The 27,608-nt window shown below is 38.2% G+C and overlaps 2 protein-coding genes across 7 annotated transcripts in view; one reads left to right on the forward strand and one right to left on the reverse strand.

Annotated features, from left to right (window-relative positions):
* ZNF565 (zinc finger protein 565) overlaps positions 1-4,364 on the reverse strand; it is a 42,220-nt gene extending 37,856 nt beyond the window's left edge. For both annotated transcript variants that reach the window (XM_037040100.1, XM_037040098.1), the window contains exon 1: positions 4,066-4,364. The gene's annotated coding sequence lies outside the window, so the exon portion shown is untranslated. The remainder of the gene's footprint in view (positions 1-4,065) is intronic.
* A 26-nt stretch (positions 4,365-4,390) lies between these two features.
* ZNF146 (zinc finger protein 146) lies at positions 4,391-27,229 on the forward strand. 5 transcript variants are annotated; one of them, XM_037040114.1, is made up of 4 exons: positions 4,391-4,627; positions 15,866-16,102; positions 24,225-24,295; positions 24,823-27,229. In XM_037040114.1, the coding sequence occupies exon 4, from the start codon at positions 24,950-24,952 to the stop codon at positions 25,826-25,828; it is 879 nt and encodes a 292-aa protein (XP_036896009.1). In that variant the 5' UTR covers positions 4,391-4,627; positions 15,866-16,102; positions 24,225-24,295; positions 24,823-24,949; the 3' UTR covers positions 25,829-27,229. The 5 variants fall into 5 exon arrangements, with proteins under 5 accessions (XP_036896009.1, XP_036896012.1, XP_036896010.1 ...); XM_037040117.1 differs by lacking the exon at positions 24,225-24,295; XM_037040115.1 differs by having other exon boundaries at positions 16,006-16,102; positions 24,225-27,229.
* Positions 27,230-27,608: the final 379 nt, after the last annotated feature.

Raw genomic sequence — 27,608 nt, forward strand, 5'->3', positions numbered from 1 at the left:
AAATCTTTAAGAAAGTTAAAAAAGAAAGCAGCACTATTTATTTTTTAAAAAGGTTAATAGATAAAATTAGAATGAGAAACAGGGATTGTATATAGATTTAAAGTATTTCTCCATAAAACACATTAATCATAACAGGAAAAATAGTGGAGATACCACAGTCACCAACTGCCTAAGTTAACACTCTAACAATGAAACAAATGACTTCATGGATTTCCTGATATGGAGCACTGAAAACATCATTTTTGGGGTATTCTTGCCTCAAATGCATAATCTGAATTAAATCATGAGGAAGCATCAGACAATCTCAATTTGAGGAACATTCTCCATGGCAACATTTACAAAATAAATGGCACACCTCTTCAAGTGTCAAGGTCAGGAAAGACAAAGAAAGACTGAGGAACTGTGCCAGATCAAAAAGACTAAGGACACTTACTAACTAAGGCAACATATGATTGTGGATTGGATCCTTGTCCAGAAAAAGGACATTAAGAGACACTAATCTCCTGGTTTTGATCATATATTGTGATTATGCAAGATGTTAACATATGGAGAAGCTAGGTGAAGAGCATGTGGGAATTCTATTTTTCGTAACAGTTTTAAGTCTAAAACTAATTCAAAATGAAAAGTTAAAATTTTTTTTAAATGAACATTAGGTGTGCAGAGAGCAGGGAGGGCCTTTTAGCTCACCTCCAGGGCACCCAGTAATTTACCTCTCAATGGCACCTACCAGGACATGTTGGCGGGAGGGAGATAATGGTGTTAGGTGGATTGAGTGCTGGCCTGCAAACCAAAGGATCGCCTCTTCTATTCGCAGTCAGGGCACAAGCCTGGATTGTGGGCCAAAACCCCAGTAGGGAGGGAGGCAATCCTCACATTGGTTGCCCAGAGGCAGCTGCACATTGATGTTTCTCTCTCTTTCTCCCCCCTTCCCCTCAAAAAAGAAGGAAAGAAAAGCACATCTTGAAAAACAAGAAGAATTTTAGGGAAATTAGAAGAAAACCTGATAAATCTTGAACTTGGCTTTCAGATGTTCAATAGAAATTCTTTCCTTCTCTGAACATCTCTCTTGGAGTCAAGAAAAAGCAATAATGGACTTCCAGCCAAGATAGGTAGATACATTGTGCCTCCTTGCACAACCAAAAGGACAACAATTTAAAAACAAAAACCAAGCAGAACTGACAGAAAAATCGAACTGTATGGAAGTCTGACAACAAGGAGTTAAAGAAGAAACATTCATCCAGACTGGTAGGAGGGGCAGAGACGGGGGCAGAGAGGACTGCAGCAAGGCAGCTGCTGGAGGACTAAGCAGGCAAGGCAGTGGCTGGTGGCTGTGGCTGGGTGAGGCAGTGGCTTGCAGACTGGGCTGTCCCACATTCACATGCAGATAAAGCAGGAGGAACAACTGGGGAGCAAGACAGACCACGAAACACGGAGTTACAGTATGGGGAAATAAAGTCAAAATCTCTTACCGAAAATACCCATGGGGGTTGAAGTGGCAGTGGGAGAAACTCCCAGCCTCACAGGAGAGTTTATTGGAGAGACCCACAGGGTCCTAGAACATACACAAACTCACCTACCCAGGAATCAGCACCAGAAAGGCCCAATTTGCTTGTGAATAGCAAAGGAAGTGCCTGAAAACTGGCAGAGAGCTGAGCAAGCAGCACTGATCCCTCTTGGACCCCTCCCTCACACTCTGATCACAATGCAGTAAGGTGGGTTGCCACACAAGGTGAACACCTAAGGCTCCGCCCCCTTACTACATAACAGGCGTGCCCAGAGGGGGAAAAATGGCCCAAGTAAAAGAACAGTTCAAAGCTCCAGAAAAAATACAACTAAGAGACAAAGAGATAGCCAACCTATCAGATGCACAGATCAAAACACTGGTTATCAGGATGCAAGAGGAACTCACCGGGCACTTCAACAGTATAAAAAGACCCAGGCAGCAATAAAGGTTGCATTATGTGAAATAAAGAAAATCTATAGGGAACCAACAGTGACAAAAAGGAAACCAGGACTCAAATCAACAATTTGGAGCAGAAGGAAGAAATAAACATTCAACCAGAACAGAATGAAGAAACAAGAACTCAAAAAAAAAAAATGAAGAGAGGCTTAGCAATTTTCAGGACATTTCAAACATTCCAACATCTGAATCATAGGGGTGCCAGAAGGAGAAGATGGCCAAGAAATTGAAAACTTTTTTGAAAACATAAAGAAGGAGAACTTCCCCAATCTGGCAAAGAAGATAGACTTCCAGGAAGCCCAGGAAGCTCAGAGAGTCCCAAAGAAGTTGGACCCAAGGAAGCACACACCAAGGCACATAATAATTAGATTAGCGGAGATTAAGAATAAGGAGAGAATCTTAAAAGCAGCAAGAGAAAAGGAGACAGTTACCTACAAAGGAGTGCCCATTAGACTACTGGCTCATTTCTCAAAAAACAACAACAAAAAAAACACCAAAAAGATGCAAGCAAGAAGGGTCTGGAAAGAAGTATCTGAAGTCATGAAAAGCAAGGATCTACGTCCAAGATTACTCTCTCCAGGAAAGTTCTCATTTAGAATGGAGAGGCAGATAAAGTGCTTCCCAGATAAGGTCAAGTTAAAGTAGTTCATCATCACCAAGCCTTTATTATATGAAATGTCAAAGAGACTTATCTAAGAAAAAGAAGATAAAAATATGAAGTTAAAATGACAACGAACTCATAGCTATAACTGAACCAAAAAATCAAAAATCAACAACAAAAAAAAACTAAGCAAACAACTAGAACAGAAATGGAGATCACATGGAGGATTAGCAGTGGGGGAGAGACGGGGAAAAGGTAGCATAAATGGTGGGTAGAAAATAGACAGGGGGAGGTTAAGAATAGTATGGAAAATGCAGAAGCCACATAACATATATATACGACCCATGGACATGAACTAAAGGAGGGGAATGTGGGTGGGAGGGGGTATGCAGGGCAGAGGGCAATAAAGGGGGGGTGGGACAACTGTAATAGCATAATCAATAAAATACATTTTTATGAAAAAAGGAATAATGAGGGACCAAGATATTTTTGAAGGGTCAACTCCCTACTTCTCAAACAGGAGAGAAGTCAGAGAAGACTTGCCACTCGGCCCAATCCCAGTGTTACAGTTTAAGGCTGAGGTTCTCACTGCCTAGGGCCACAATCTGTCTTAATTTCACAGGTTCTGCAGTGATTACAGCACTGGAGTCACAGACACCTCACATCTACACACTTGGTGCTGAACAAATGGTCAGTGTCACACAAACACAACCACACATCCACTCCTGAGACACACAGGACACAATCACACTAATTATAGATACCTCAACACTCATAGACAGTCATAATCTCACACCTACTAAAAAGACACATAGTCACAAAACCTCACCACCGAGACACACAAGATCTCTCTCATATAGTCACAGACTCCCTACACCAACACTCACAAATGCTCCACACAGACACATCACATACCTACTTAGGGGACACACCCATACACTGACACTCTACTCTGGCCAACTCAATGTTAACCAGTCACAATTCAACATTCATTTTGGAGACACATGGCTACACTCACACAGGGAAAGACATGCCACACCCGCACAAAACAACGGATACACAGTTGTAACTGGGATGACAGTGTCACTACACCGTCACAGACACACGATGCCCATGGTACCACACAAGGTCATAATACCACGCAACCATACATTCACCTTAGAAACATGTTATCATATCCCACATACTCACGCCCATCACACAGTTACAACTATACTCACACCTCCAAGGACAAGGCGTGTGGTCATATGTACACAACAGGGGCACAGGCAGTATTACCGCCCAGACGCAAGACTCTCACCACCCCCTCAATCCAACACTATCACACGTGGTTACAAAAAACCCAACCAGACACACACCCCACTCACAACCGCACACTCAGAGGCACCCAACCATGGCCACAAAGATTCACTCAAAGTCGACGTCCTGAGCCCGCTACTGGCAGCACTCCGATCCGAAGCTCTGGACACGCCCCATTCCCGCCTGCGATTTCCAGACCCCTCACCTTGTGCCTCCCCTTACTCCCGGGTGGGTCCCTGCGGAGAAAGCAATCTCGCCTCCTCTTTGAAAGAGGGAACGTCGCGCCGCCGTTGACTCTGGGAAACGTAGTTCAGGTCCGGACCAGCCAGATAAGATGGCGTCCTCGTATTTCAGAATTGGAACTTGGTTCGCTTGACACTGCTCTCGGGAGATTTCAAAGGGGGAGTTCCTATTCCAAACTTCTCACTAGGCTTTAGCTGAACTTCCTCCGAGGCAGGACTAGTCGTCCCGAGAGCGCCACAATCACAGGAAGAGGCATCAAGTTCGCGTAGGGAGAGGCAAAGTGTCGACCAGCAAAGCCTTAAGGGAAATGTAGTCGGAGGCCAGAAAAACTGCATTGCTGTTGATAGTAGGCCATCAGATACCACCCTGGGATGGGCCTTGTTGACTGTGCGTGCTGAGTCGCGGAGACTTGTGGGATTGCTCAGCCGCCCTCCGAAAGCGCAGGCGCAGCGCACCGAGTGGACATTTTGGTCTTTGTCCGCTGGTCAGTCGGTCCGTGGGTCCACGTGGCGCGAAAGTAGGAGGTGGGATGTGGGTGTCTTGGTCCGGTCGGGTTCGGAAGGTAGACGGGGAGAACGCCAGATCTTTTGGGATGCGGCGTGGGGGCGGGGGAGTGGGTTTAACAGCTTCTGGCCTACGTGTGGGGTCGGGTTGGCGGCCTTTAAAGAGGATTCGAGCATGAACTTTCAGTTTTACCGATGTTGGAAGTTATTGAGTGAGAAACTGAGTGCAGGATTGTGTGTGGCTGTGTTTAAGAGGGAGCTGTAGGAGACCAGCATTGAGATAATTATATTTGAGCCGCACTTCCCTTGTCGAAAGTGCTGATGACGGTGCCATCTTCCTGGAGTATCAATTTTACATGAAGATTTGAAGGGGGGTGGGGGAGCTAAGTTGTAAATAATTAAAAAATGGATTGTTGTATAAAAGCACATTTCTTTTTAATTGCGGTAGAATGCAAAGCCCCATGATTTCTTCCTCTTTTTAAAACCATGAATGTTTAAAAGGGGTTTTTTAAAATTTATTTTTTAGAGATAGGAAAGGAGGGGGAGAGAGAGAGACATTAATGTGTGGTTGCGTCTAGCAGGCCGCCTGCTGCGGACCTGGCTCGCAACTGAGGCATGTATGTGCCTTGGCTGGAAATGAACCCACCACCCTTTGTTTCGTAGGTTGACGCTCAATCGACTGAGACACTCAAGCCAGGGCTGAATTTTTTGTTTTGAGAGTGCCTGCCTCAGAAGACTTAAGACTTAAGATCTCCTGATCTTTTGGGTTACTTAAATAATCCAAAAGAGTCCTAGACTAAATATCAATGTTACACTTTGAGAAACAGTGTCATATAGCTCAGAAAGCGCATAATTAGGGAGTCCAGCATTATTTTCGTTCTTTCAAGAAACCGGTTCTGTTGCCATCTTTATTTATTTATTTATTTATTTATCTTTAAAGGGGAACGGAAGGAGAGAAGGAGAGAAATATCAATGCACGATTGCCTCTGGTGAGTCCCCTGCTGGGAACTGGCCTGCAACCCAGGCATGTGCCCTGACTGGGAATCGAACCTTGATCCTGTGGTTCCCAAGCCGGGACTCAATCCACTGAGCCACAACAGCCAGGGCTGTTGCCATCTTTATTTAAGAATCTGGATTAGACTCTGGATGAATGGAGGTAGTCATAGATTTGTGGATTTTGTGAAGTAATGAAGGAAATTCGTGTCTTATACTTCACATAACTTTTAATAATTATGTTATAGTTATGTAGGGTTAAAGTTCTTGGGTTCCAAAATCAGATCTGGCACGTTCAATGTGTTGTGGCCATAGACTCCAAATTCAAATAGACAAACAACAGAAGTTATAAGACATAAGAAAACCAATATTTACAAGAGCAATAAATATTGAGGAATAAACAAATAGACAAAACTAATAGAAAATTAAAGTACTAAGGAGTGTTAACATAAAGTGTGAACAAATACCATGTTTTTCAATAAGATGTAAAAGTGTGCAAACTTGAGTAAATTGATTAATATGTTTCTGATAAAAGTATTTACAGTTTTTCTCCCTTTGGAACTAGATAAACTGATTCTGCACTTCAGATGGAAAAATAGGCAAGCTAGAACACCCAGTAAAACTGGAAAAGGAAAGCAGTTTAGGTGCATGAAAGTGGGAGCCACTGGTGACATTTGCAAATATAAATCCTTGGAAAGTAACATAGTAGCATGAAGCTGGCCTAGGAATAGCAATTTAGCGATATCTATATAACTACAAGTTTGTTTGTGTTTTTTTTTGTTGTTGTTTTGGAGCTAGCTATTTCATACCTGGAAATTAATCCTACAAGTGTACCTGCATTTGCATGGAATAATAAGGATACAAGGTTGCTCAGTGCATTAGTGTTAGGCATAAGAAAAGATTAGGAACAATTCTTCCCCATCATTCAGAGACTGCTTAGATAAAATTATAGTACATCTATGTAACAATTATATGCAGCTATACAAAAAAAATGAAATAAACACAGTTCATATTCCCCCCCAAAAGAAAGAATGAAAAGGAAGCTTTTTGTATACTGACTCTTGAAATAACTCCATGAATAAATTAAAAACAAGAATGCAGAATGTATGGTATGGAGTAAGAAAAGGGAGAAATAAGGAAACTGGCTATCTTTGTTAACAGAAGTGGTACAGGGATACGTAGGGCAAAGGCAAATACCTTTTTATGTTTGTTTTTTAACTATATGAACTTAGTATGTATTCAATAGTTAGTGTTTGCTATTTTTTTTTAAAGGAGGAACTAGGCCCTGGAGCAAGATTGCTTCTGTTAACTCCTTCCTTTGCCACCTTGTACCTTGGTGACCTTAGGCAGTCACTTAAAACTTGTGCCTCAGTTTTTTATCTAGTAATATAGAGAAAAATGATGCTTGATTTACAGGGTGGTTGTGCAGATCATGGAATTCTAAATTCTGTAGAATAGTGCCTGGTATGTAGCAAGTACTGGATAAATTTTAGTACTGTTATTACTATCCATAAAATACTTCCTCAGAAATAGTACAGCTGTTCTTACTGTTTCTGTTAGAGATTTGTGAAAGAGGCTCTTATTATTTTTTATTTTTAAACAGTTTTGTGTGGGGGACATTTCTTTTTAAAACCGGAATGAGGAAGTTAGCTTTCTGTGTTTGTTACATTCATCTTAGAAACTCATCATCACTGCCTTCGTGACGTTTGTTCTTTGATTTCTGTGGTGGTTACTTTATTATGGTTCTAATTCAGAACCTCTGATGATATTTTTAAAAATCCCAATTGTGATTTTTGGAAGATGATCTTCAAATTGCATAATATCAGTAGAGACATACTGTGTGACTTGGCCACCATTAATTGTGTTTTTCCTTTTAGGACAAAGGTGTAGTGTGTATGTTTTTACTTTGGTACCATACAAACGTCCATTCCCCACCAATCATTGAGTGGATTGTTTTAACACCAATAAATAATTCTTGGCTCATCAATAGCCAAGAGGTTACAGAGTGATAACTTTCTGTTCTTTTTCATTCCTTTGATATTAAAGTTGAGTTCTGATAACTGCAGCTAGTGTTCTTTTTGACACTCATTCATCACATTTTTAGCTCAGGGACTCTCTTTCAAGTTGACTTGTTTTATTTTGACATGCCACCATTTAAATTTGAGAGCTTTCCTACTCTAGGCCCAGGTTGTACTTTCCCTCCCAGACAAGGAAATGGCCATGTCTCTGAGGAGCTCTGGTTTCTTTTACAGCAGAATGGTATTGAGAGAGCAAGGCTGGGTACTGGATGTTTTCATTGCTGCAGGGGTAACATTATTTCAAGGCCATTTCATTGACAGACCTAGGAAATTGATTTTTAAAAATCATGAGTTCATGTTAGTATTTCTAATTCATTATAAATAGTCCAGTATTTTTGCCCTGGCTGGTGTAGCTCAGTGGTTGAGCGCGGGCCTGCAAACCATACCATCGCGGTTCGATTCCCAGTCAGGGCACATGCCTGGGTTGCAGGCCAGTTCCCGGTTCCTGGCAGGGGATGCACAAGAGGCAACCATACATTGATATTTCTCTCTCTCTCTCTCTCTCTCCCTCTCCTTCCTTCCCTTCCCCTCTAAGATAAATAAAGTCTTTAAAAAAAATAGTACAGTATTTTTACCTAATAATTAGCCCCTAGCTGTNTGCCCTGGCTGGTGTAGCTCAGTGGTTGAGCGCGGGCCTGCAAACCATACCATCGCGGTTCGATTCCCAGTCAGGGCACATGCCTGGGTTGCAGGCCAGTTCCCGGTTCCTGGCAGGGGATGCACAAGAGGCAACCATACATTGATATTTCTCTCTCTCTCTCTCTCTCTCTCTCTCTCTCTCTCCCTCTCCCTCTCCCTCTCTCCTTCCTTCCCTTCCTTCCTTCCTCCCCTAAAAAAATAGTACAGTACAGTATTTTTACCTAATAATTAGCCCCTAGCGTGTTTTATAGTAAAAATTCTGAAACAAGTTAACATAAGTACTTAACTTTCTTAGCTTTGTCCTGCAATATAAAAAAGCTTTCAAAATACCACTGATATTAATAGTAAATATAAACACTCTATTACATGAGAAACTACTGTACCTATTTTTGTGGTTAGAAAGCTTAGTACTAAAGGTATGTAGTCAAGTTCTCTGTTTTTAAGTCATTTGAGATAAATCCTTTGAGTTAATGGTAGCAAGTTGGGTTCATTTGTTTCTATTTGTTTTCCAGTTCAAGGACTGCTTTTTAGAAAATGAATTTGATTATTTAGAAAAGTAATGCATTTCTGATTTACCAAAATATATTTCAGAGATACTTGTCTCGTTCTGTTCCCCTCCCCTATCACAATCTTCAAGTATTTTTTCTTGTTTATTAAGTGGATTATTTGTTTGTTGGGCCACTAGTGTATATTTCTTTTTCTCTCACATACCCCACCTTCCTTACATTAAAGGTAGCATACTATATACATCTTTTACTGACTTTCTTCACTTTTAACAATATGTCATGGAGATCTCCTTTCTTAATCATTATCTTTTTTTTTCTTTGTAACTGTTGAATAAATGTTACTGTGTGCATGTACCATAATTCATTCTGTTGTTGGACACTCGGGTTATTTCCAGTCTTTTGCAGTTAGTAACTGCAATAATGAATAATTTCTTTTTTATATGTGTTATTTTGTCCTTAACGCAGAAATATCTCTAAAGTAGATTGGCACAAGTGGAGTTGCCCTTGTTACTAAGTATTTAATACTCCCATTAGCACTTAGCAGAGTACAAGAGAACCTATTTTCCCACAACCTTACCATCAGAATATAGTATTGAATAATTGATTGGGGGGGGGGCAAGGCAAAGGCATAAATAAAAATTGGTATCTCATTCTCAGTTTAATTTATATTCCTCATTATGAGTGAGGTTGAGTATCTTCTATATGTTTAAGGGTCATGTGTTTATCTGAGAACTGTTTGTTAATATCTCATTTCTTATTTTTCTTTGGGGGTGCCTTTTTCTTTTAAGACCTAGTAAATTGCATTAGAAAGTTTAGCTCTTTGTGAAATGAGTTGCAACTTTTTTTTCAAGTTGTAAGTTTGTTTTGATATTGTTTGTGGTGGTCATTTCTTCTCTTAACAATACAGAATCTGGAGGTTTTTATTTTTATATAGTTAGATGTGTTAGTTTTTTCACTTATAGTCATAGAATGCCTTTCCCATTCCAAATTCAGCTGTACTTTCAAATCCTTACAAGACTGTAAATTTTATAGGGTTTCATTTTCATATTCATATTTTTAATTCAATTAGAGTTTGTCCTGGTATATAGTATTAGGTGTGTATCCAGATTTATCTTTTTCTAATTGGCTACCCATTTCTTCCAACGCTGTTTATTTAAGGCGTTGATTATTTTAAGATTACATTTTGATCATATACTAAATTCTATGTGTATTTAGTTTATTTCTAGACTTCATATTCTCCATCTTCCAAGGCTATATTTGTGTACCAATATTTATGTTTTTTAAAAAAAAATCCTCACCTAAGGATAAGTTTATTGATTTTAGAGAGAGAAGAGAAAGAGAGGAAGAGAGACATTGATCAGTTGCCTCTTGTACATGCGCCAACAGGTGATAAAAGCTGCACCCTAGGTATGTATGTGCCTTGACTGGAAATGAAACCCTCAACCTTTTTGTGCACAGGTCGATGCTCCAGTCAACTGAGGCTAGGGCCCAATATTTATGTCTTTATTATTGAGGCTTTATACTTTTGTTTTGTTATCTGCTGTAACTAGTCTCTTACTGCTTGTCCTTTGCAGAGTTTCCCAGCTGTTCTACTTATTTGTTTTTCTATGTAAACTTTAGAATCAACTTGTCATTCTAGGGGGAAAGAAACCTTATTTTTACTTGTATTTCATTAAACTTATAAAATAATTTAGTGGAAAGGAACATTAGGCCTTTTCAATGTTAAATACTCCTGTTTTATTTATATAGGTTTTAGATACTGTTTACTAAATTTGTTTCTAGGTACTTTATCTTTTATATTACTATTATCAAGGAGTCATATGGGAAGCTTGTTGATAATCTATAAATTAGTTTTATTCTCTGCTTAATTTACTGAACTATTGTTTATATTAAATAATATATGGGCATCCTATCTTAATTCAGAATTTTATACAGATGCCTCCAGTGTTTTTGCATTAAATAAAAATATGGCTTTTGTGGTTCTGATAGATTACAATTATCTATAAAGATTACTCATGCTTCCTGGGTCTCTAGAGATGTGAATAGAAACAAAAAAGTGTAATAAGGCTCAGGCTACTGCTGTGTCGATACAAGACCAGGAAAGATCATGTTCATCAAGGAAACAAAAATCCCTCCATACTGTGATACTGCAATCTTAAAAAAAAAAAAGACAAACATGCCCAGTAAGATGTCCATTCCTATCCTGTTTTCTTTCCTTTCCCTCTTCCTTTTTTTAAATGCAGTTCCTCTGTTTGTCTTTTGTGTGCTTTTTATAGCTTTGCTTGTTTCTTAAAAGTTCTTGTCTTTTTTTAAAAGCTGACTTTGTTGTGTTTCATATTTTTACCTGGTTTGTGTCTGTATTTTTCAGATGAGTTTATTTAATTGTTGGAAAATTATGCTATTCATTTTTACTGCTTATTGTAGTATCCTTTTATGGACCCAAATTATTTTGTGTTCATGTTTGTATCAGATTTTCCTAGATGAGTACCAGGAAAATGGAGGCATAGTATCTTTCTATGGTTTAAAGCTCATGTACCTCTTCTAGTTTTTACTTATTTTTTTTTTTTTAAATATTTTTATTTATTTATCTTTAGAGGGGAAGGGAAGGAGAGAGGGAGAGAAATATCAATGTATGGTTGCTTCTGCCGAGGACACACAATGTATCGTGTGTCCCCCGCCAGGAACTGGCCTGCAACCCAGGCATGTGCCCTGACTGGGAATCGAACTGCGATCCTCTGGTTCGCAGGCCCGTGCTCAATCCACTGAGCTACACCAGCCAGGGCTTAGTTTTTACTTATTTTTAATACTCACCTAAAGATATGTTTGTTGGTTTTGGATAGAGAGACAGATATCAATGTGAGAAACATTGATTGGCTGCCTCCCACATGCACCGTGACCAGGGATCAGATTGGTAACCCAGGTATGTGCCCTCACCAGGAACTGAACCTGCGACCTTTTGGTGTACATGAGGATGCTCTAACCAACTGAGCCACCCAGCTAGGGCCTTACAGTTTTTAAAGCAAGGAACTTGTGCATCTTCTCTTGCTCAGTGACCCTAACTGGTTGAGGTTGTCTTCTCTATTTCTGTTTCCTGTAATTCTTCATAGAACTTGTCTTTTAGAGTGTTGTATTTAGAAGTTGCTAAATCTGGGGCTGCCCCACTCCCAAGTACAGTAGGTCCTGGAGTAATGTCATTTCCTTTATTTTTTATTTTATTTCATTTTTTTCTGTTAAATAATGTTGATAAGATTCCATAGGAACTGAACTCTTGTTTATATCAATTAGCCAGTGGTAAAATTGGTTTCATTATACATTGTTTTGCTTTAAGTTGCAGAACCTATCGATGATATTGAGTAAGGGCTTACTATATATATATATTTTTTAAAGATTTTATTTATCTGTCTTTAGAGAGGAAGGGAAGGAGAGAAGGAGAGAAATATCAATGCATGGTTGCCTCTCGTGAGTCCCCCACCGGGAACTGGCCTGCAACCCAGGCATGTGGTCTGACTGGGCATCAAACCGTGATCATGTGGTTCACAGGCCCGTGCTCAATCCACTGAGCTACACCAGCCAGGCCAGCTTACTATATTTTTTAAGTCTACTTTTTTGCTTCCCTTTTCAGTCCTTTTCTGTTTAATCTAGTTTTTGCTTTCATCAATTACTTCTTAGGGTGAGGCCTACTCGAATATAAGGAAATATTATCTGCAGATTTGAACTTTGAAGTCCTTAGAGTCTCCCTCAGCATTTCCAGTACTTTCTAGGCTTCTTTGTAGCTTGTTTAGGTCTCCTATTTGAGCCTGCCTTTGGCAGAGATTGGCGAAAAAGTTCTTTTTTTTTTCCTGTAAGATGATTTTAAGACCCTGGCTGGTGTAGCTCAGTGGATTGAGTGTGGGACTGTGAACCAGAGTATTGCGATTCGATTCCCAGTCAGGGCACATGCCTGGGTTGCAGGCCAGGACACATGAGAGTTAACCATACATTGATATTTCTCTCCTTCTCTCCTTCCCTTTCCCTCTAAAGATAAATAAATTAAAAATTTTTTAAGTGTTTAAAATCTAAAAGTGTTTTAGAAAATTTAAAAAAAGATATGATTTTAGTAGTACTTAGTGGTCTTTAACTTCATTTTAAACAATTTTATTAGATTGTGTTGTGACCGCTGTGATATCAGCATGCATTTAAAAATATCAAAATTGGTGAATTTTTGTGTAGCCATTTTATATTGAAGATTGAAGAAAATACACAACTTTTTTGGCATATTATGCTTGATTCAAGAAGTAAAAGCACAGCTGAAACACAAAGAGGTTTGTGCAGCATGTAGAGAAGGTGCTGTGACAGATTGAACATGTCAGAAGTGGTTTGCAAAGTGTTGTGCTGGAGATTTCTTGTTGGACAATGCCCTATGGTCAGGTAGACCAGTTGCAGTTCATAGTGATCAAATCAAGACATTGAGAACAATCAGTGTTATACCATGCAAAAGATAACTGACATACTCAAAATATCCAAATCAAAAAAGTTATTGGTAAAAATGAAAAATACGTTTTTTATTTTATGGGAAGGACCATGTGGACTTTTTGGCCAACCCAATATGTGGAATTTGGGAGGTTATTTTTTCCCTAGTTTGGTTATTAGAGTTGGCTACACGTAGTCACTCAGGGTGAATGCCTCATTCTGAGAGTGAATATTTGCTAGTTATTTCTGAGTACTGTTAACTGTTAAAGGACTTCTCACCATTTTCTAGCCATTCTTTTTTTTTTAAGATTGTATTTATTTTTAGAGAGGGGAAAGGAGAGGGAGAGAAACATCAACGTGTGGTTGCCCCTTGTTTGCTCCCTACTGGGGACCTGGCATGAAACCCAGGCATGTACCCTGACTGGGAATTGAGCTGGTGACCCTTTATTTTGCAGGCAGTACTCAATCCACTGAGCTACACCAGCCAGGGCTTTCTAGCCATTCTTGCTACACCTACTGCACTATTGTGGTTCCTATAGCACCTGTTATTTTGGGTGTTTTGTGCCACACTTACATATAATTTGGAGTTAACATATATTCTACTAGCTTCACTAAATTAGAGGTAGTTTATGGATTGGCTGGTTGATATTCCTCCTTGTTTATTCTTGAAGTTTGTATGGTTTTCAAGAAGTATTTTTCAAAACCTAGCAGCCACAGTGTTTCTGTCAAACTTTTTCTTGTTTCCTTGATTGTTGGTGTTCTTAGGAGTCTCTCTGTCCTTTACCATCTTTCTCACATAGTGTGTATATTCTCTGTAAGTAGTCATAGTAACATTTCATCTGTGTCTTCAGCAATATTCTGACACCTGACAGATTCCCATTATTATTCTAGGCCTATTCTGAGCTCCTCATCTGCACGTAAATTTGACAAATGATACATGTTTGTATGTTCCTTAGAAACCTGACACTGAATTCCAGAATATCAAATTTGATCCTCGTATAATTGGTCTTCAGCCAGCTCACCTTCTCGTGTTCCTGTCTGTGTACATTACTTTTTAAATAAGGCTCTAAGCCATCCATCTCTGCCATACCCCAGTACAAAATAATGACCAGGCCTTTTCAACAGTGTAAATCAGGGGTGTCAAACTCATTTTCACTGAGGGCCATATCAGCCTTGTGGTTGCCTTCAAAGGGCTGAATGTAATTTTAGAAGTGTATAAATGTAAATGCTCCTTAACAGTTAAGCGAGAGCTCAGCACTGCTACCGGGAAGAAACAAGGTGCCGGACCGGATAAAACAAGGTGGGGGGCTGGATTTCAGGCCTTGTGTTTGCAACCTGTAGTGTAGATAGTGTGTTTATGAGCAGTAAGTTAAGTTTTTTAGAATTTTGTGCTTTTTTTAAAAAAATATTTATTTATTTATCTTTAGAGGGGAAGGGAAGGAGAGAGGAAGAGAATATTAATGTATGGTTGCTTCTCGTGCATCCCCTGCTGGGAACTGGCCCCTGCCGGGAACTGTCTTGCAACCCAGTATGTGCCCTGACTGGGAATCGAACTGCGATCGTGTGGTTCGCAGGCCCACACTCAGTCCACTGAGCTATACCAGCCAGGGCTGTGCTTTTTTTAAATAAAAGATTTTATTCATTTATCTTTAGAGGGAAAGAGAAGGAGAGAAATATTAATGTGTGGTTGCCTCTCGTGAGTCCCCTGCTGGGAGCTGGCCTGCAACCCAGGCATGTGCCCTGACTGGGAATTGAACCGTGATCGTGTGGTTCACAGGCCCGCGCTCAATCCACTGAGCTACACCAGCCAGGGCTAGAATTTTGCTTTTTAAGTTGATTTCAACATTACAGAAAAATTAGAGCAGCTCTGAGAAGTTCTATAAATCATTTACCCAAATCCACTGATCATTTACATTTTTTTTTTCACTTTATTTTTTTCTTCTCTCTAACTCTAAGTATGTAATTTTTTACTGAAGCATATGAGGCTAAGTTCATACATGTTCCCTTTATAAATACTTTAACATGAACTTTTTAAGAACAAGGACATTTCTTTTTCAAACTCAAAATTTAACATGGATATGTTACTACTATCCATTCCATATTCAGATTGTGTCAGTTTTTATAATCTTAAAAATGTTTTTTTGAATGAATGAACATTTATAGGACATTTCTGATACGTACTTTTACTCGAGTATAATATAAACAAAGTAAATATTAGGATTCCAGGAAAATGTTTTTGAGTTTTTTTTATTCCTGAATACGGTCAAAACAACTTCCTATGCATTGTATACTTGTGGCTTAGTTCTGATAGGCATAGATAAGAGTATTGAATTCATCTAGGAATAAGGGCCATAGTTAAAATCCACTCAGGAACCTATGCAGGGGTGTGGTGCTAGAGAAGGATAGTCAGGTAAGGTATGAACATCTTTCCTATGTAAGTAAAAATCTGAAAGTAAGTTTCCTTTTTTTCGCCCATTTCAGGATGTGTGGAAGCTTAAATAGGTATGGCTTGGAAATTCAAGATTCAAATCATCTTAGTCCCTTTGCTCTTGTAATTGTAAAATAAAAGATCATTACTTTGTTCTTTTTCACAGGTCCCCATTCTTCTGTATCCCTGGAAATTGCACCTTCCTTATCCTTCAGAAAGCCCTGAGGCCCCAGGGCTCAGACTGAGTTCTAGAATGGTATTTTGTCCCAGCATTAACATTCTAGTACTATGTCATTTCCCCAATAGCAGGTTAAAAGCTGACCAAGCTGAACGTGAACCTCTTTTGGAGCAAAAAAGACAAATTAGATGGTGGAGAAAGGAGTGAAAAAGGAGATTTTTTCAGGTGAGTGAATGACAACCAGACAGCATTGACACCTGAAATGCTTTTAAGTATGTTTTCTTACAGGCCCTTGTCTTGGGAGTATCACTTGGTATGAATTCTTTATATACTTGAATGACATTTTCAGCCCCTGTTTTTTCTGTTTCAGTATTCTACCTCTTTAATTAGATTCGAGAGGACCAAGTCCCCCTATTGTCTTTAATTGGAATGTCTACACTTTGTACTTCATTTGTACTGCCTCTGTGTGATTGTTCTCTCTTTCATTGGTACCTTCAGTCTCATAGTCTCATATCTCCTAGTGTGTATTGCTTTCTTCCCTCATGAATTGTCTTTTATAGGTTTTGAGTCTTTATATACTGTCTGACATTTAGGGCCTTTTAAAAAAATTATTATTGACCACTCTTTCTCACTCTCTCAGTGGTTAAATGCTTCAGCATTATATTTTGTCTCCATGATCATACTTCCTGTTGTCTCATCCACCTCCTCCATTATACAACAACAATCTGACCGCCCTCCCTGCCTGCCCCATGTACCTTTCCAAAGTTGTTGCCTTAGAAATCATTTCTGCCTTTCATTTGTGTGTGTGAGAATATGAATGTATGAGTTTCTTTTTTTAATATAATACATGAACTTCTAAGAAATTTTTGGACATTAAGGTAAAAAATGAAAAAGTCTCTTCTAATCTCTGAGCCCTGGTACTGTACTTTTTCAAAGATGCAGACACTTTCAAGAGTTTCACATATATTCTTAAGGTAGTCTGTGAAAAACCCAGCATATATTATGTATCTGTGCTGCAAATAAGAATCTATATAAGCCCTTAGTTTTCCTTTTTATATAAATGGTGGTATGTATTGTGTATATAGTTTTGTTTTGGCAGGGGTGGGGCATAGTGGAGAGATTCTGTATCAATAACCTATCTCCTATTAATGGCCATTTAGGTGGCTTCCAGGCTTATGCTATTGAAGATACAAGTGTATATACTTCTTTATAACTCTGTTTTGCAGAGATATGCAGATATAACTGATAATGATTTACTTTTAAGTGGAAATGCTGGGTCAAGGTTAATAAGAGTAGATTTATTAGATAACAAGCCAAATCATAGACTTTGGCCTTTGTTCTGAGTGATTTGGGAGACCATCAAAGGGTTTTGAGTAGAAGAATGATAAGGTCAGAATTACTTTTTTGGCTGGTGTATAGAAAATTATGTGGGGTGGGTTGGCAAGGCTAGGAGAGTAATTGGAGGCGATTACAGTAATCTAGGTGAGAAAATAGTTGTACTTGAGCTAGTCACAAGTAGTCAGATTCTTAAGATATGTTAAAGTAATAGCTGACAGGGTTGGCTGATAGACCAATGACTCAAATTTTAACCAAAAGAGAATGAGTTACCGTGTTTTAAAGGGGTCTACAATTCTTTAGTTACTTACCAAATGCCTCATATAGCATTTTCTTTAAGTACCAGAATATAGTCAAGGTTTAAACTTTGAATTTGGTTGTCATTTTATTTTAAATATTTTATTTGTTTATTTATTTTTAGAGAGGGGAAGGGAGAGAGAGGAAGAGAAACATTAATGTGTGGTTGCCTCTAACGTTCCCCCTACTGGGGACCTGGCCTGCAACTCAGGCATGTGCCCTGATTGGCAGTCAAACCAGTGACCCTTTGCTTTACAGGCCTGTGCTCAAGCCACTGAGCCACACCATCCAGGGCTGCCTTTTTCGTTTTTAATGAAAAATGTTCTCTCCTTTTCTCCATTCCCCCTTAATATTGCTCCCAATATTTAACAAATATTTACTGTCAGCCATTCAAAGAAAAGAGTAGAACCGGTAATGCAATCTGGCATCTCAGGCTATATAGTTAAGATATTAAGACTTAACTACATAGAAATTTGAGTTTAAAAATATTTCATATGAGCCCTGGCTGGTGTAGCTCAGTGGATTGAGCGCGGGCCTGCGAACCAGATGATCTTGGTTCGATTCCCAGTCGGGGCACATGCCTGGGTTGTGGGCCGGTTCCCAGCAGGGGACCCACAAGAGGCAACCATACATTGATGTTTCTCTCCCTCTCTTCTTCCCTTACCCAAGATAAATAAATAAAATATTTTATATGAAACACTTATTTTAGAAAAAGTGAATCTGACTGTGATTTAAAGTTTAGAGAAAGATGCTTCCAGGAGGTTTTATAGATTCAAAAAAGGAATAGGAGGTAGAAGTACATGAGCATGATGTCCATAAATGTGACTGACTCATTTATTACATATTTAATATGCTTGGTGGGCTCTTCCTCAGGTCCTGTGAGCTTGTTTAATTTCTGCTTAAAAGGTAGAAATGGATTTCTCCTTAGTTGTAATGATCCTTCTCTTCCTTCATATCCTGAACCTTGCCTTCTTAGAGGCTGCTGTATCTAAAATTAAAACTCTACCCCTTCTGAAAATGTTTTTTATAGCAGTTAGAATTTTTTAACAAACCATCTCCTTTAAATTTGTTCACATTTTGTAAACTATTTTTGTGAAACAACGTACTCATCTTTATTTGCCATCCCGACATGTCATGGTAGAGAGCTTCATTAGTCTTTTACATTTAAAAGCTCTCAGTTTGTGAACTACTTTTGTATGCACTGTAAACTTTTACTCATTTTTTTTTCTGTGATTGTTCTGTTACAGTTGTCCCAATTTTTCCCTGTTGCTCTCCACTGCCCCTCCTACCTCCACTTCCACAATAAATCCCCACCCCATTGTCCATGTCCATGGGTGCTCTATTCATGTTGCTTGACTATACCCTTTTTTCCTCATTATCCTCTCCTATCACTGGTCATTGTCAGTCTGTTCCTTGTTTCCATGACTCAGATTCTACTTTGCTCATTTGTTTGTTTTGTTCATTAGGTTCCACTTACAGGTGAGATCATACCATATTTGTCTTTCATTGCCTGCCTTATTTCACTTAGCATAGTACTCTACAGTTCCATCCATACTGTCATGAAAGGTAGGAGCTTCTTTTTGCTGCATAGTATTCCATTGTATAAATACACCAGTTTTTTGATCCACTCGTTTACTGATCGGCACTTAGAGTATTGTAAATAAAGCTGCTATGAATATTGGCATACATGGGTACTTTTGAATTGGTGTTTCAGAATTATTAGGATAATAATCCTAGTGATGGAATAACTGGGTCAAAATAGAATGTAAACTTAATGAGGGCAGAGAATTTTGTCAGTTTTGTTCAATACTGTATTCCTAGAGCTTAGAACTGTGCCAGGCACATATTAAGGAGAGAAAAGGGTATTTGTTCAACAAATAATGAGAAATATTTAGAGCAGTAGTTCTCATACTTTTTGGTCTCTTTCCATTCTTAACTTTTTTAAAAGAACAGTTTTATTAATTCACATAACATAAAATCTGTCTTTTAGAGTATACAATTCAGTTGTTTTTAGTATGTTCAATTCAGAGGTGTTTAGCCATAGCCATTATGAAACTTTAGAAGATTTTTTTAATTTTAGAAGATTTTTATTACCACTGAAGGAAAGCAAATAACTATTAGCAGTAATCTTTACATTCTTAAAATTTGAAGAACCCCCCCCCAAGAACTTTGGTTTATATGGAATTAGTGATAATTCCCCTTATTAAAAAGTAAAATTGAGAAAATTTTTAAAACATTAATTTATTTAAAAATACCACAAATAAGTCCTGGCTGGTATAGCTCAGTGGATTGAGCATGGGCGTGTGAACCAAAGGATCATGGTTTGATTCCCAGTCAGGGAACATGCCTGGCTTGCAGGCCAGTTCCCAGCAGGGAATGGAGGAGAGGCAACCACACATTGATATTTCTCTCCCTCTCTCTTTCCCTTACCCTCTAAAGATAAATAAATAAAATCTTAAAAAATAATAGTAATAAAAAATAAAATACCACAAATAATACCCCATTACATGTAAACTTATCTTTCTTTTCTTATATATATTTTATTGATATGCTATTATAGTTGTCCCATTTTCCCCCCTTTATTTCCTTCTGCCCTAAACAGCCTTTCCCACCTGCATTCCTCTTCTTTGGTTCATTTCATGTCCGTGAGTCATACGTACAAGTTTTTGGTTTCTACATTTCCTATACTATTCTTAACCTCTTCCTGTCTATTTTCTATCTATCTTTTATGCTACTTATTCTCTGTACCTTTTCCCCCTCTTTTCCCCACGAACTCCCTCACTGATAACCCTCCATGTGATCTCCATTTTTGTGATTCTATTCCTGTTCTAGTTGTTTGCTGTCTCAGCAAACAAGTAGTTTTTTGTGTTTTTTGTTTGTTTGTTTGTTTGAGGTTCAGTTGTGTATGTGGTTTGTTTTATTTTATTTTAATAGGTGTGGTTGTTAATGATTGTGAGCTTGCTGTCCTTTTACTGTTCATATTTTTATCTTTTTTGTAGGTAAGTTCCTTTAAAATTTTATATAATAAGGGCTTGGTGATGATGAACTCCTTTAACTTGACCTTATCTGGGAAGCACTTTATCTGCCCTTCCATTCTAAATGAAAGCTTTGCTGGATAGAGCAATTTTGGATATAGGCCCTTGCCTTTCATGACTTGGAATACTTCTTTCCAGCCCCTTCTTGCTGTAAGATCTCTTTTGAGAAATTGGCTGACAGTCTGGTGGGAACTCCTTGGTAGATAACTGTCTCCTTATCTCTTGCTGCTTTTAGAATTCTCTCCTTCATTTTAATCTTAGGTAATGTAATAATGGTGTGCCTTGGTGTGTTCCTCCTCCTTTGGGAGGAACTCCCAACTTCTTTGGGACTCTCTGAGCTTCCTGGATTTCCTGGAAGTCTATTTCCTTTGCCAGATTGGGGAAATTCTCCTCCATTATTTGTTCAAATAAGTTTTCCACTTGTTGCTCTGCTTCTTCCCCTTCTGGTATCCCTATAATTTGGATGTTGGAACATTTAAAGATGTCCTGAAGGTTCCTAAGCCTCTCCTCATTTTTTTGAGTTCTTGTTTCTTCATTCTGCTCTGGTTGGATGTTTATTTCTTCCTTCTGCTCCAAATCGTTGATTTGAGTGCTGGTTTTCTTCCCATCACTACTGGTTCCCTGTACATTTTCCTTTATTTTACAAAAATGAGGCGTAGCCTTCATTTTTTATCTTACTTGCAACCATATTCAACCAATTCTGTTCACATACTGAGAACCAATATTTTGAACTGTGCATCTGATAGGTTGGATATCTCTTTGTCCCTTAGTTTTTTTGGTTGTTTTGTTGTTGTTGTTGTTTTTGTTTCTGTTTTTGGAGTTTTGATCTGTTCTTTCATTTTAGCCATTTCCCCCCCCCCCCCTCTGTGCACACCTATAATGTAGTATAATGTAATAATGGGGGAGTCTTAGGTGTTCACCATAGCGGGGCAACTCACCTCACTGCATTGTGATGCTGTATGTGGGAGAGGGGTCTTCGAGGGAACAGTGCTGCTTGCTCTGCTCTCTGCCAGTTTTCAGTCACTTCCCCAGCTATCCACAAGCAAATTGAACCCTCTGGTGCTGATTCCCAGGTGGATGGGTTTGCGTATGTTCTAGAACCCTGTGGGTCTCTCCAATGAACTCTCCTGTGAGCCTGGGAGTTTCTCCTGCTGCCACCTCAACCCCCACAGCTGTTATCAGTCAGAGGTTTGAGGCTTTATTTCCCAGTGCTAGAATTCTCTCTGTTACTAGAATTCTGGGTTGTGTGATCTGTCTTGGTCCACAGTTGTTCCTCCAGATTTATCTGCACGCAAATGTGGGACCACCCAGTTCTCCAGCCACTGCCTTGCTTTGATTAGTCTTTACCCAGCTGCCTATTACTGCCCCTCCTGCCAGTCTGGAAGAATGTTTCTTCTTTAACTCCTTGGTTGTCAGACTTACATATAGTTTGATTTCCTGTCAGTTGTGGTTGTGTTTTGTTTTAAAATTTGTGTTGTCCTTTTGGTTGTGCAAGGAAGCACACTGTGTCTACCCACACCTCCATCTTAGCTGGAAGTTCCCAACTTACATTACATGTCTTATAAAAGTAATAATTTTCCAAAATAAAAATAGTGATGAAAGTGATATTTGCATATTTGTAAATATCTTCACTGGCTTAATAAAATAACAGCTGGGATCTCATTTCTGCTTTTATAACCTGTTTTAGTTGAAGTATTTTTTAAAATTGAGACTTCATACAGGTACAGTTAAAATAGTCTCCAGAAAATTATCGATATTTTTTGGTACACCTGTAACACTTGACAAGTGGTAATTTTTTCAAGATTAGCCTCAATATAGAATTTGAAGGTATATCAAAAATTGTATAGTGAGGCCCTGGGTGGTGTAGCTCAGTGGATTGAGCACGGGCCTGTGAAGCAAAGGGTTGCCGGTTCAATTCCCAGTCAGGGCACATGCCTGGTTTGCAGGCCAGGTTCCCAGCAGGGAACATATGAGAGGCAACCACACATTGATGTTTCTCTCCCACTCTTTCTCTTTCCCTTCCCCTCGCTCTAAAAATAAATAAAATAGTTTTAAAAAATTCTATAGTGAAATGGTCAGTTAAGTTATGCAGATCTTTCAGATGTTCACGTATCCTATCATATAACATCAGATATCATGTTTTGTTAACATCACCAGCAATCGCATTTGGAAACTCTTGCAAGAATTTGGAAGGTACCAATCTTGTGGATGCCAAATTACAAAAGTTCTAATTTTTTTAAAACTCAGATTTGGCCATGTGTACTGTCAGTTTCTCCCTTTGAAGGAAGGATTGTCTTCTGTCTGGAGAAAGTGCCTGCCAAACCATATCCAACTGTCAATAATCATAGCTTTTAAGGCAGTCATTTATTAATTTACGTAAAGCAAATTAATGGTGCCCATGAAAAAAGTGAGTAGCTTAGCTTACAACTTAAATTATTTACAGAGGTGAAACAACTATCGTTCTTTGGTGTACAACAACTGTATGTGTATACAGTTATTTATGTGTGTGTGCATATACTTTTTTTTTAAGACTTTTTATTTATCTTTAGAGGGGAAGGGAAGGAGAGAGAGAACTATCAATGTATGGTTGCCTCTTGTGCATCCCCTGCCAGGAACTGGCTGCAACCCAGGCATTTTCCCTGACTGGGAATTGAACCAACATCCTTTGGTTCGCAGGCCTGTGCTCAATCCACTGAGCTACACCAGCCAGGGCCCACCATCCTTTATTCTTTGTTTTGAGGTATTTAATTTCCCTCCATTTTCTGAGTGTTGTTAATAATTTACAGCACAAATAAGCTTGCTTGATTTTCGAATCCTCTACCTCAGTACCTCTATGTTAGTTGAACTTTCTCAGTTCTTCTGTGTTGAAAATCTTCCGTTTGCTTTATGTTATCAAAAAGTTTGTTAATATTGGCCCTGGCTGGTGTAGCTCAATGGATTGAATTCGGGCCTGCAAACCACACAATCGTGATTCGATTCCCGGTCAGGGCACATGCCTGGGTTACAGGCCAGTTCCCAGCCGGGGACTCAGTAGAGGCAACCATACATTGATATTTCTCTCCTTCTCTCTTTCCCTTCCCCTCTAAAGGTAAATAAATAAAATATTTTTTAAGAAAACTGTCGTTTAAAAACAAAAAAGTTTCTTAAAATCTGTATAATGATGTCTCCTATCATACTGTTATACTTTTTCATGTGAGTTTGGTCCATTTTCCCTTTTGTCATGTAATGGAGTTTAGGGAGGAAGCAAGTGTTGGTTTATTCCTTTCCCCTAGGCATCACAGGTAGATTTTCTCACTTTTATGTGGTCATCTTTTCATCTTATTTATTAATTACTCATTGTTTGTTACATTCATTGCTTAATTATGAAATGAGAAAGGTTATTTTTCCAAAGTGATTTAAGCCTTGTATACCAATGAATGTTAATTTTCGACAAGGGTTTTCTTATCAGAATTTAGTTAGTAACATTGGTCATGAACCTCCATTCATATTGTGAAATCAACTAGCAGAATTGATCTCCAAAAGCCCAAACAAATTTTATCACTAGTATGGGAAATTAATAAATAATGATGATAATATAAAGCTAACATTTATTTAGTACTTATGTCTTATGTGCCAGCCACAGTTCTCAGCACTTTATACATTAACTCCTTTAAATGATGTTTCTTTGTACTCCATTTTAGAAGACCCCTGAGAAGATGATGAGCAGATAGAGAGGCAACAAGACTTTGGAGTCACATCTGTCTTCACTGAGGTACAGACTGAAGGAAAAAAGCAGTGATTATAAGAAAATTGGAAAAATACTTCCTCTGATCTCAGACAATACGTCTTTTTAAAGCAACACTTTTTTCAATTTACCTTGAGAGAGTTTGAAACACAATTTAAACTTGATCTTGAGGGATGTTGTATAGGAATAAATCATCAGTTGTATTAATTTGTAAATTCTGACACAGGTTATTCCTTATGATAATAAGTGTAAATCAGTGTGGAAATGCCTTCAGTTTAAAAAGTTTGTACTCCATCTGATACCAGAATATTCATACCCTGTGAAGTTACTGAATGTGGGAAAACTTTTACCCATGTGTCACACCTTATGAAATGTAGAAATCAAGCTGGAGAGAAACCGTTTGCTTCTAAGGAATATTAAAAAGCCTTTAGCTACATGACATACCTCATTGAGCAGAAGAAAATTTATACTTGGTGAAAAAGCTTTGAACCTGGTATGATAAAGTTTTATCAGGGGTTTTATCTCAAACCTTTCTCTTCCTTTACATTTAAAAGGTCATAAACAGATAATTTCTACAGATGTAGGAAATGTGGAAATACCTTCAGCCAGAAGTAAAGCGTCATTCACCAAAAAATTCATACTGGAAAGAAACCTTGTGAATGTGGGAAAGCTTCCATTCAGATGTCACGCCTCAGTCAGCAGAGAATTTGTAGTGGGGAAAACCCCTTTGTTTGTAAGGTATGTGGGAAAGTCTTCAGCCACAAATCAAATCTTACTGAGCATGAGCATTTTCATAATAGAGAGAAACCTTTTGAATGTAATGAATGTGGAAAAGCCTTCAGCCAAAAGCAGTATGTCATTAAACATCAGAACACTCATACTGGAGAAAAGCTTTTTGAATGTAATGAATGTGGAAAATCCTTCAGCCAGAAGGAAAACCTTCTTACCCATCAGAAAATTCACACTGGAGAGAAGCCTTTTGAGTGTAAAGATTGCGGGAAAGCTTTCATTCAGAAGTCAAACCTCATTAGACACCAGAGAACTCACACAGGAGAGAAACCCTTTGTATGTAAGGAGTGTGGGAAAACCTTCAGTGGCAAATCAAATCTCACTGAGCATGAGAAAATTCATATTGGAGAGAAACCCTTTAAATGCAGTGAATGTGGAACAGCTTTTGGCCAGAAGAAGTACCTCATAAAACATCAAAACATTCACACTGGAGAGAAACCCTATGAATGTAATGAATGTGGAAAAGCCTTCTCTCAACGAACATCACTTATTGTACATGTGAGAATTCATTCAGGTGATAAGCCTTATGAATGCAATGTATGTGGGAAAGCCTTCTCCCAAAGTTCATCTCTCACTGTGCATGCAAGAAGCCATACAGGTGAGAAGCCCTATGGATGTAATGAATGTGGGAAAGCCTTCTCTCAATTCTCAACTCTTGCTCTGCATTTGAGAATTCACACAGGTAAGAAGCCTTACCAATGTAGTGAATGTGGGAAAGCTTTTAGCCAGAAGTCACATCACATTAGGCATCAGAAGATTCATGCTCATTAAAAAATCCTATGAATATTTTGATTATTGGAAAGCATTCATCAGGAATTTATATCCCATAGCACATCAGAAATTACCATTCTGAAGGAAAACATCAAAAATGAGAGAAACAAAAACTAAAAACTTAAGAACACCAGAGAATTTGTACTGAAGAGAAAGACACTTGTATTATAAAAATCCTGTGCCCAACAAAGTAATCTACAGCAAAGGAAATGCTGAAACTTTAGATGGATTTTCACTAAGTCAAAACATGCTTGTTTTTACTGTCTGCATAGATTTGGAGATCTTCACCAATGTTGTAAGAATATTAAGTTGCAAGCATTGGAAAGGAAATTACTTTTATGATACTGCTTTAGCCACACAGAAGAGATTCTGGAAATACCTATGCATTTATTAGAATTTAGAATAGAGAAATGGCATCAGGAGGTGAGAAGATAATGAGACTTTAAAAAATGATTGGGAGATAATTCTCTGAGGGAAAAAGTAGACCATGAACTATGCACAAAGGTAAAATCCATGGAGATTAAAAACAGGAATATGGAAAAGCTATATACTAAATTGATTATGACCTTGGGAGTAGGGAAACATTCCTTATAATGAATTGAAGAATACATAACATTTCTACTCTTGAGTCTGTATGCTCAGGAAATATGTACCGGGCTATTTACTGTGGCTTGATTTGTGGTAGCCGTCAATTGGAAACAAATGCCCATGAGGAGTAAAGTGCAAAGTACTGAATGATGGGATACATATCTGTAAAATGTAACAAATGAAATCTACCTACATGTATTACAGAGAAAGCTATCAAATATGTTGAAGAGGGGAAATGAAGTTGCAGAATGACACATCTGAATACCATGACATTTTTGTATATTTGAATTAATATTTGCCTCAAAGTTCAGTACCATATATTAGTAACAGATACATATATGTATGTATGTATGTGTGTTTTTGAAATGAATTGGAAGGATACAGACCAAACTCTTGATAGTGATTTCCTGTGAAGAGTTGAAAAGGGAAGGAGATAAGTGTTGGGGGGGGGGGTGGATTGGGGGTTGGTTAAAGGGGACTTGCTTTTTATATGTAAACATCCATTTCTCTTTAAAACAAGAGACTGCAAGTAAATACATATATCAAAATACTGGGTAGTTCTGGATTGTGGTATATGGCTATCTTGTCTTATTTTTTGTACTTTTCTGTATTTTTAAATTTTCTCAGAATTAATAAGAATGGGGTGAGGATGGGAACATAACCTATAGAAATCATGTTTGAATGGATTTATTCCCAAATACTAAACTTTTTATAGAAAATATTTCTAAAATTTTATCAATGATGAGTGGGTGGACCTGTTCTCTATGTAGTATGAAATTATCTATTTTATTAAAATTACAAATTATAGCATAATTCAAGTCTTTTTTTTTATCATGTTATGGTACACACTATATGGTTGGTCTACATTTGTAACATTTTGCAACATTTAAGCTTAGAAAATTTTTAGAACTTTTAGTTAAATTAAAGATACACAAACTTCATATAACTTGCCGTTTTAGATAAACTTTCTGGAATGTCAAATTTCCTGTCTGTAAATTTCCATGGGAACAGATATGCATTAATAAATGTCTTTGATAGTTTTATTTTTAAAAAAGCTTCCTACAGCATCCACAATATGAGCTAAATGCTAACACCTGGATCTCATTTACAAGCTACAGACTCTTACCCCTCCCAGTGGTTTGATATCCCTTTGAGTTTCCCCCCCTGCTTTATTGAGGTGTAGTTGACAAAT

The sequence above is a fragment of the Sturnira hondurensis genome, unplaced genomic scaffold (genome assembly GCF_014824575.4).
Source record: "Sturnira hondurensis isolate 20B ecotype Veracruz unplaced genomic scaffold, ASM1482457v3 Scaffold0002597, whole genome shotgun sequence".
NCBI lineage: Eukaryota > Metazoa > Chordata > Mammalia > Chiroptera > Phyllostomidae > Sturnira > Sturnira hondurensis.

Excerpts from the sequence above, each read along its gene's own strand:
- ZNF146 (XM_037040114.1), top strand. The coding sequence starts at position 24,950 with ATGTCACGCCTCAGTCAGCAGAGAATTTGTAGTGGGGAAAACCCCTTT.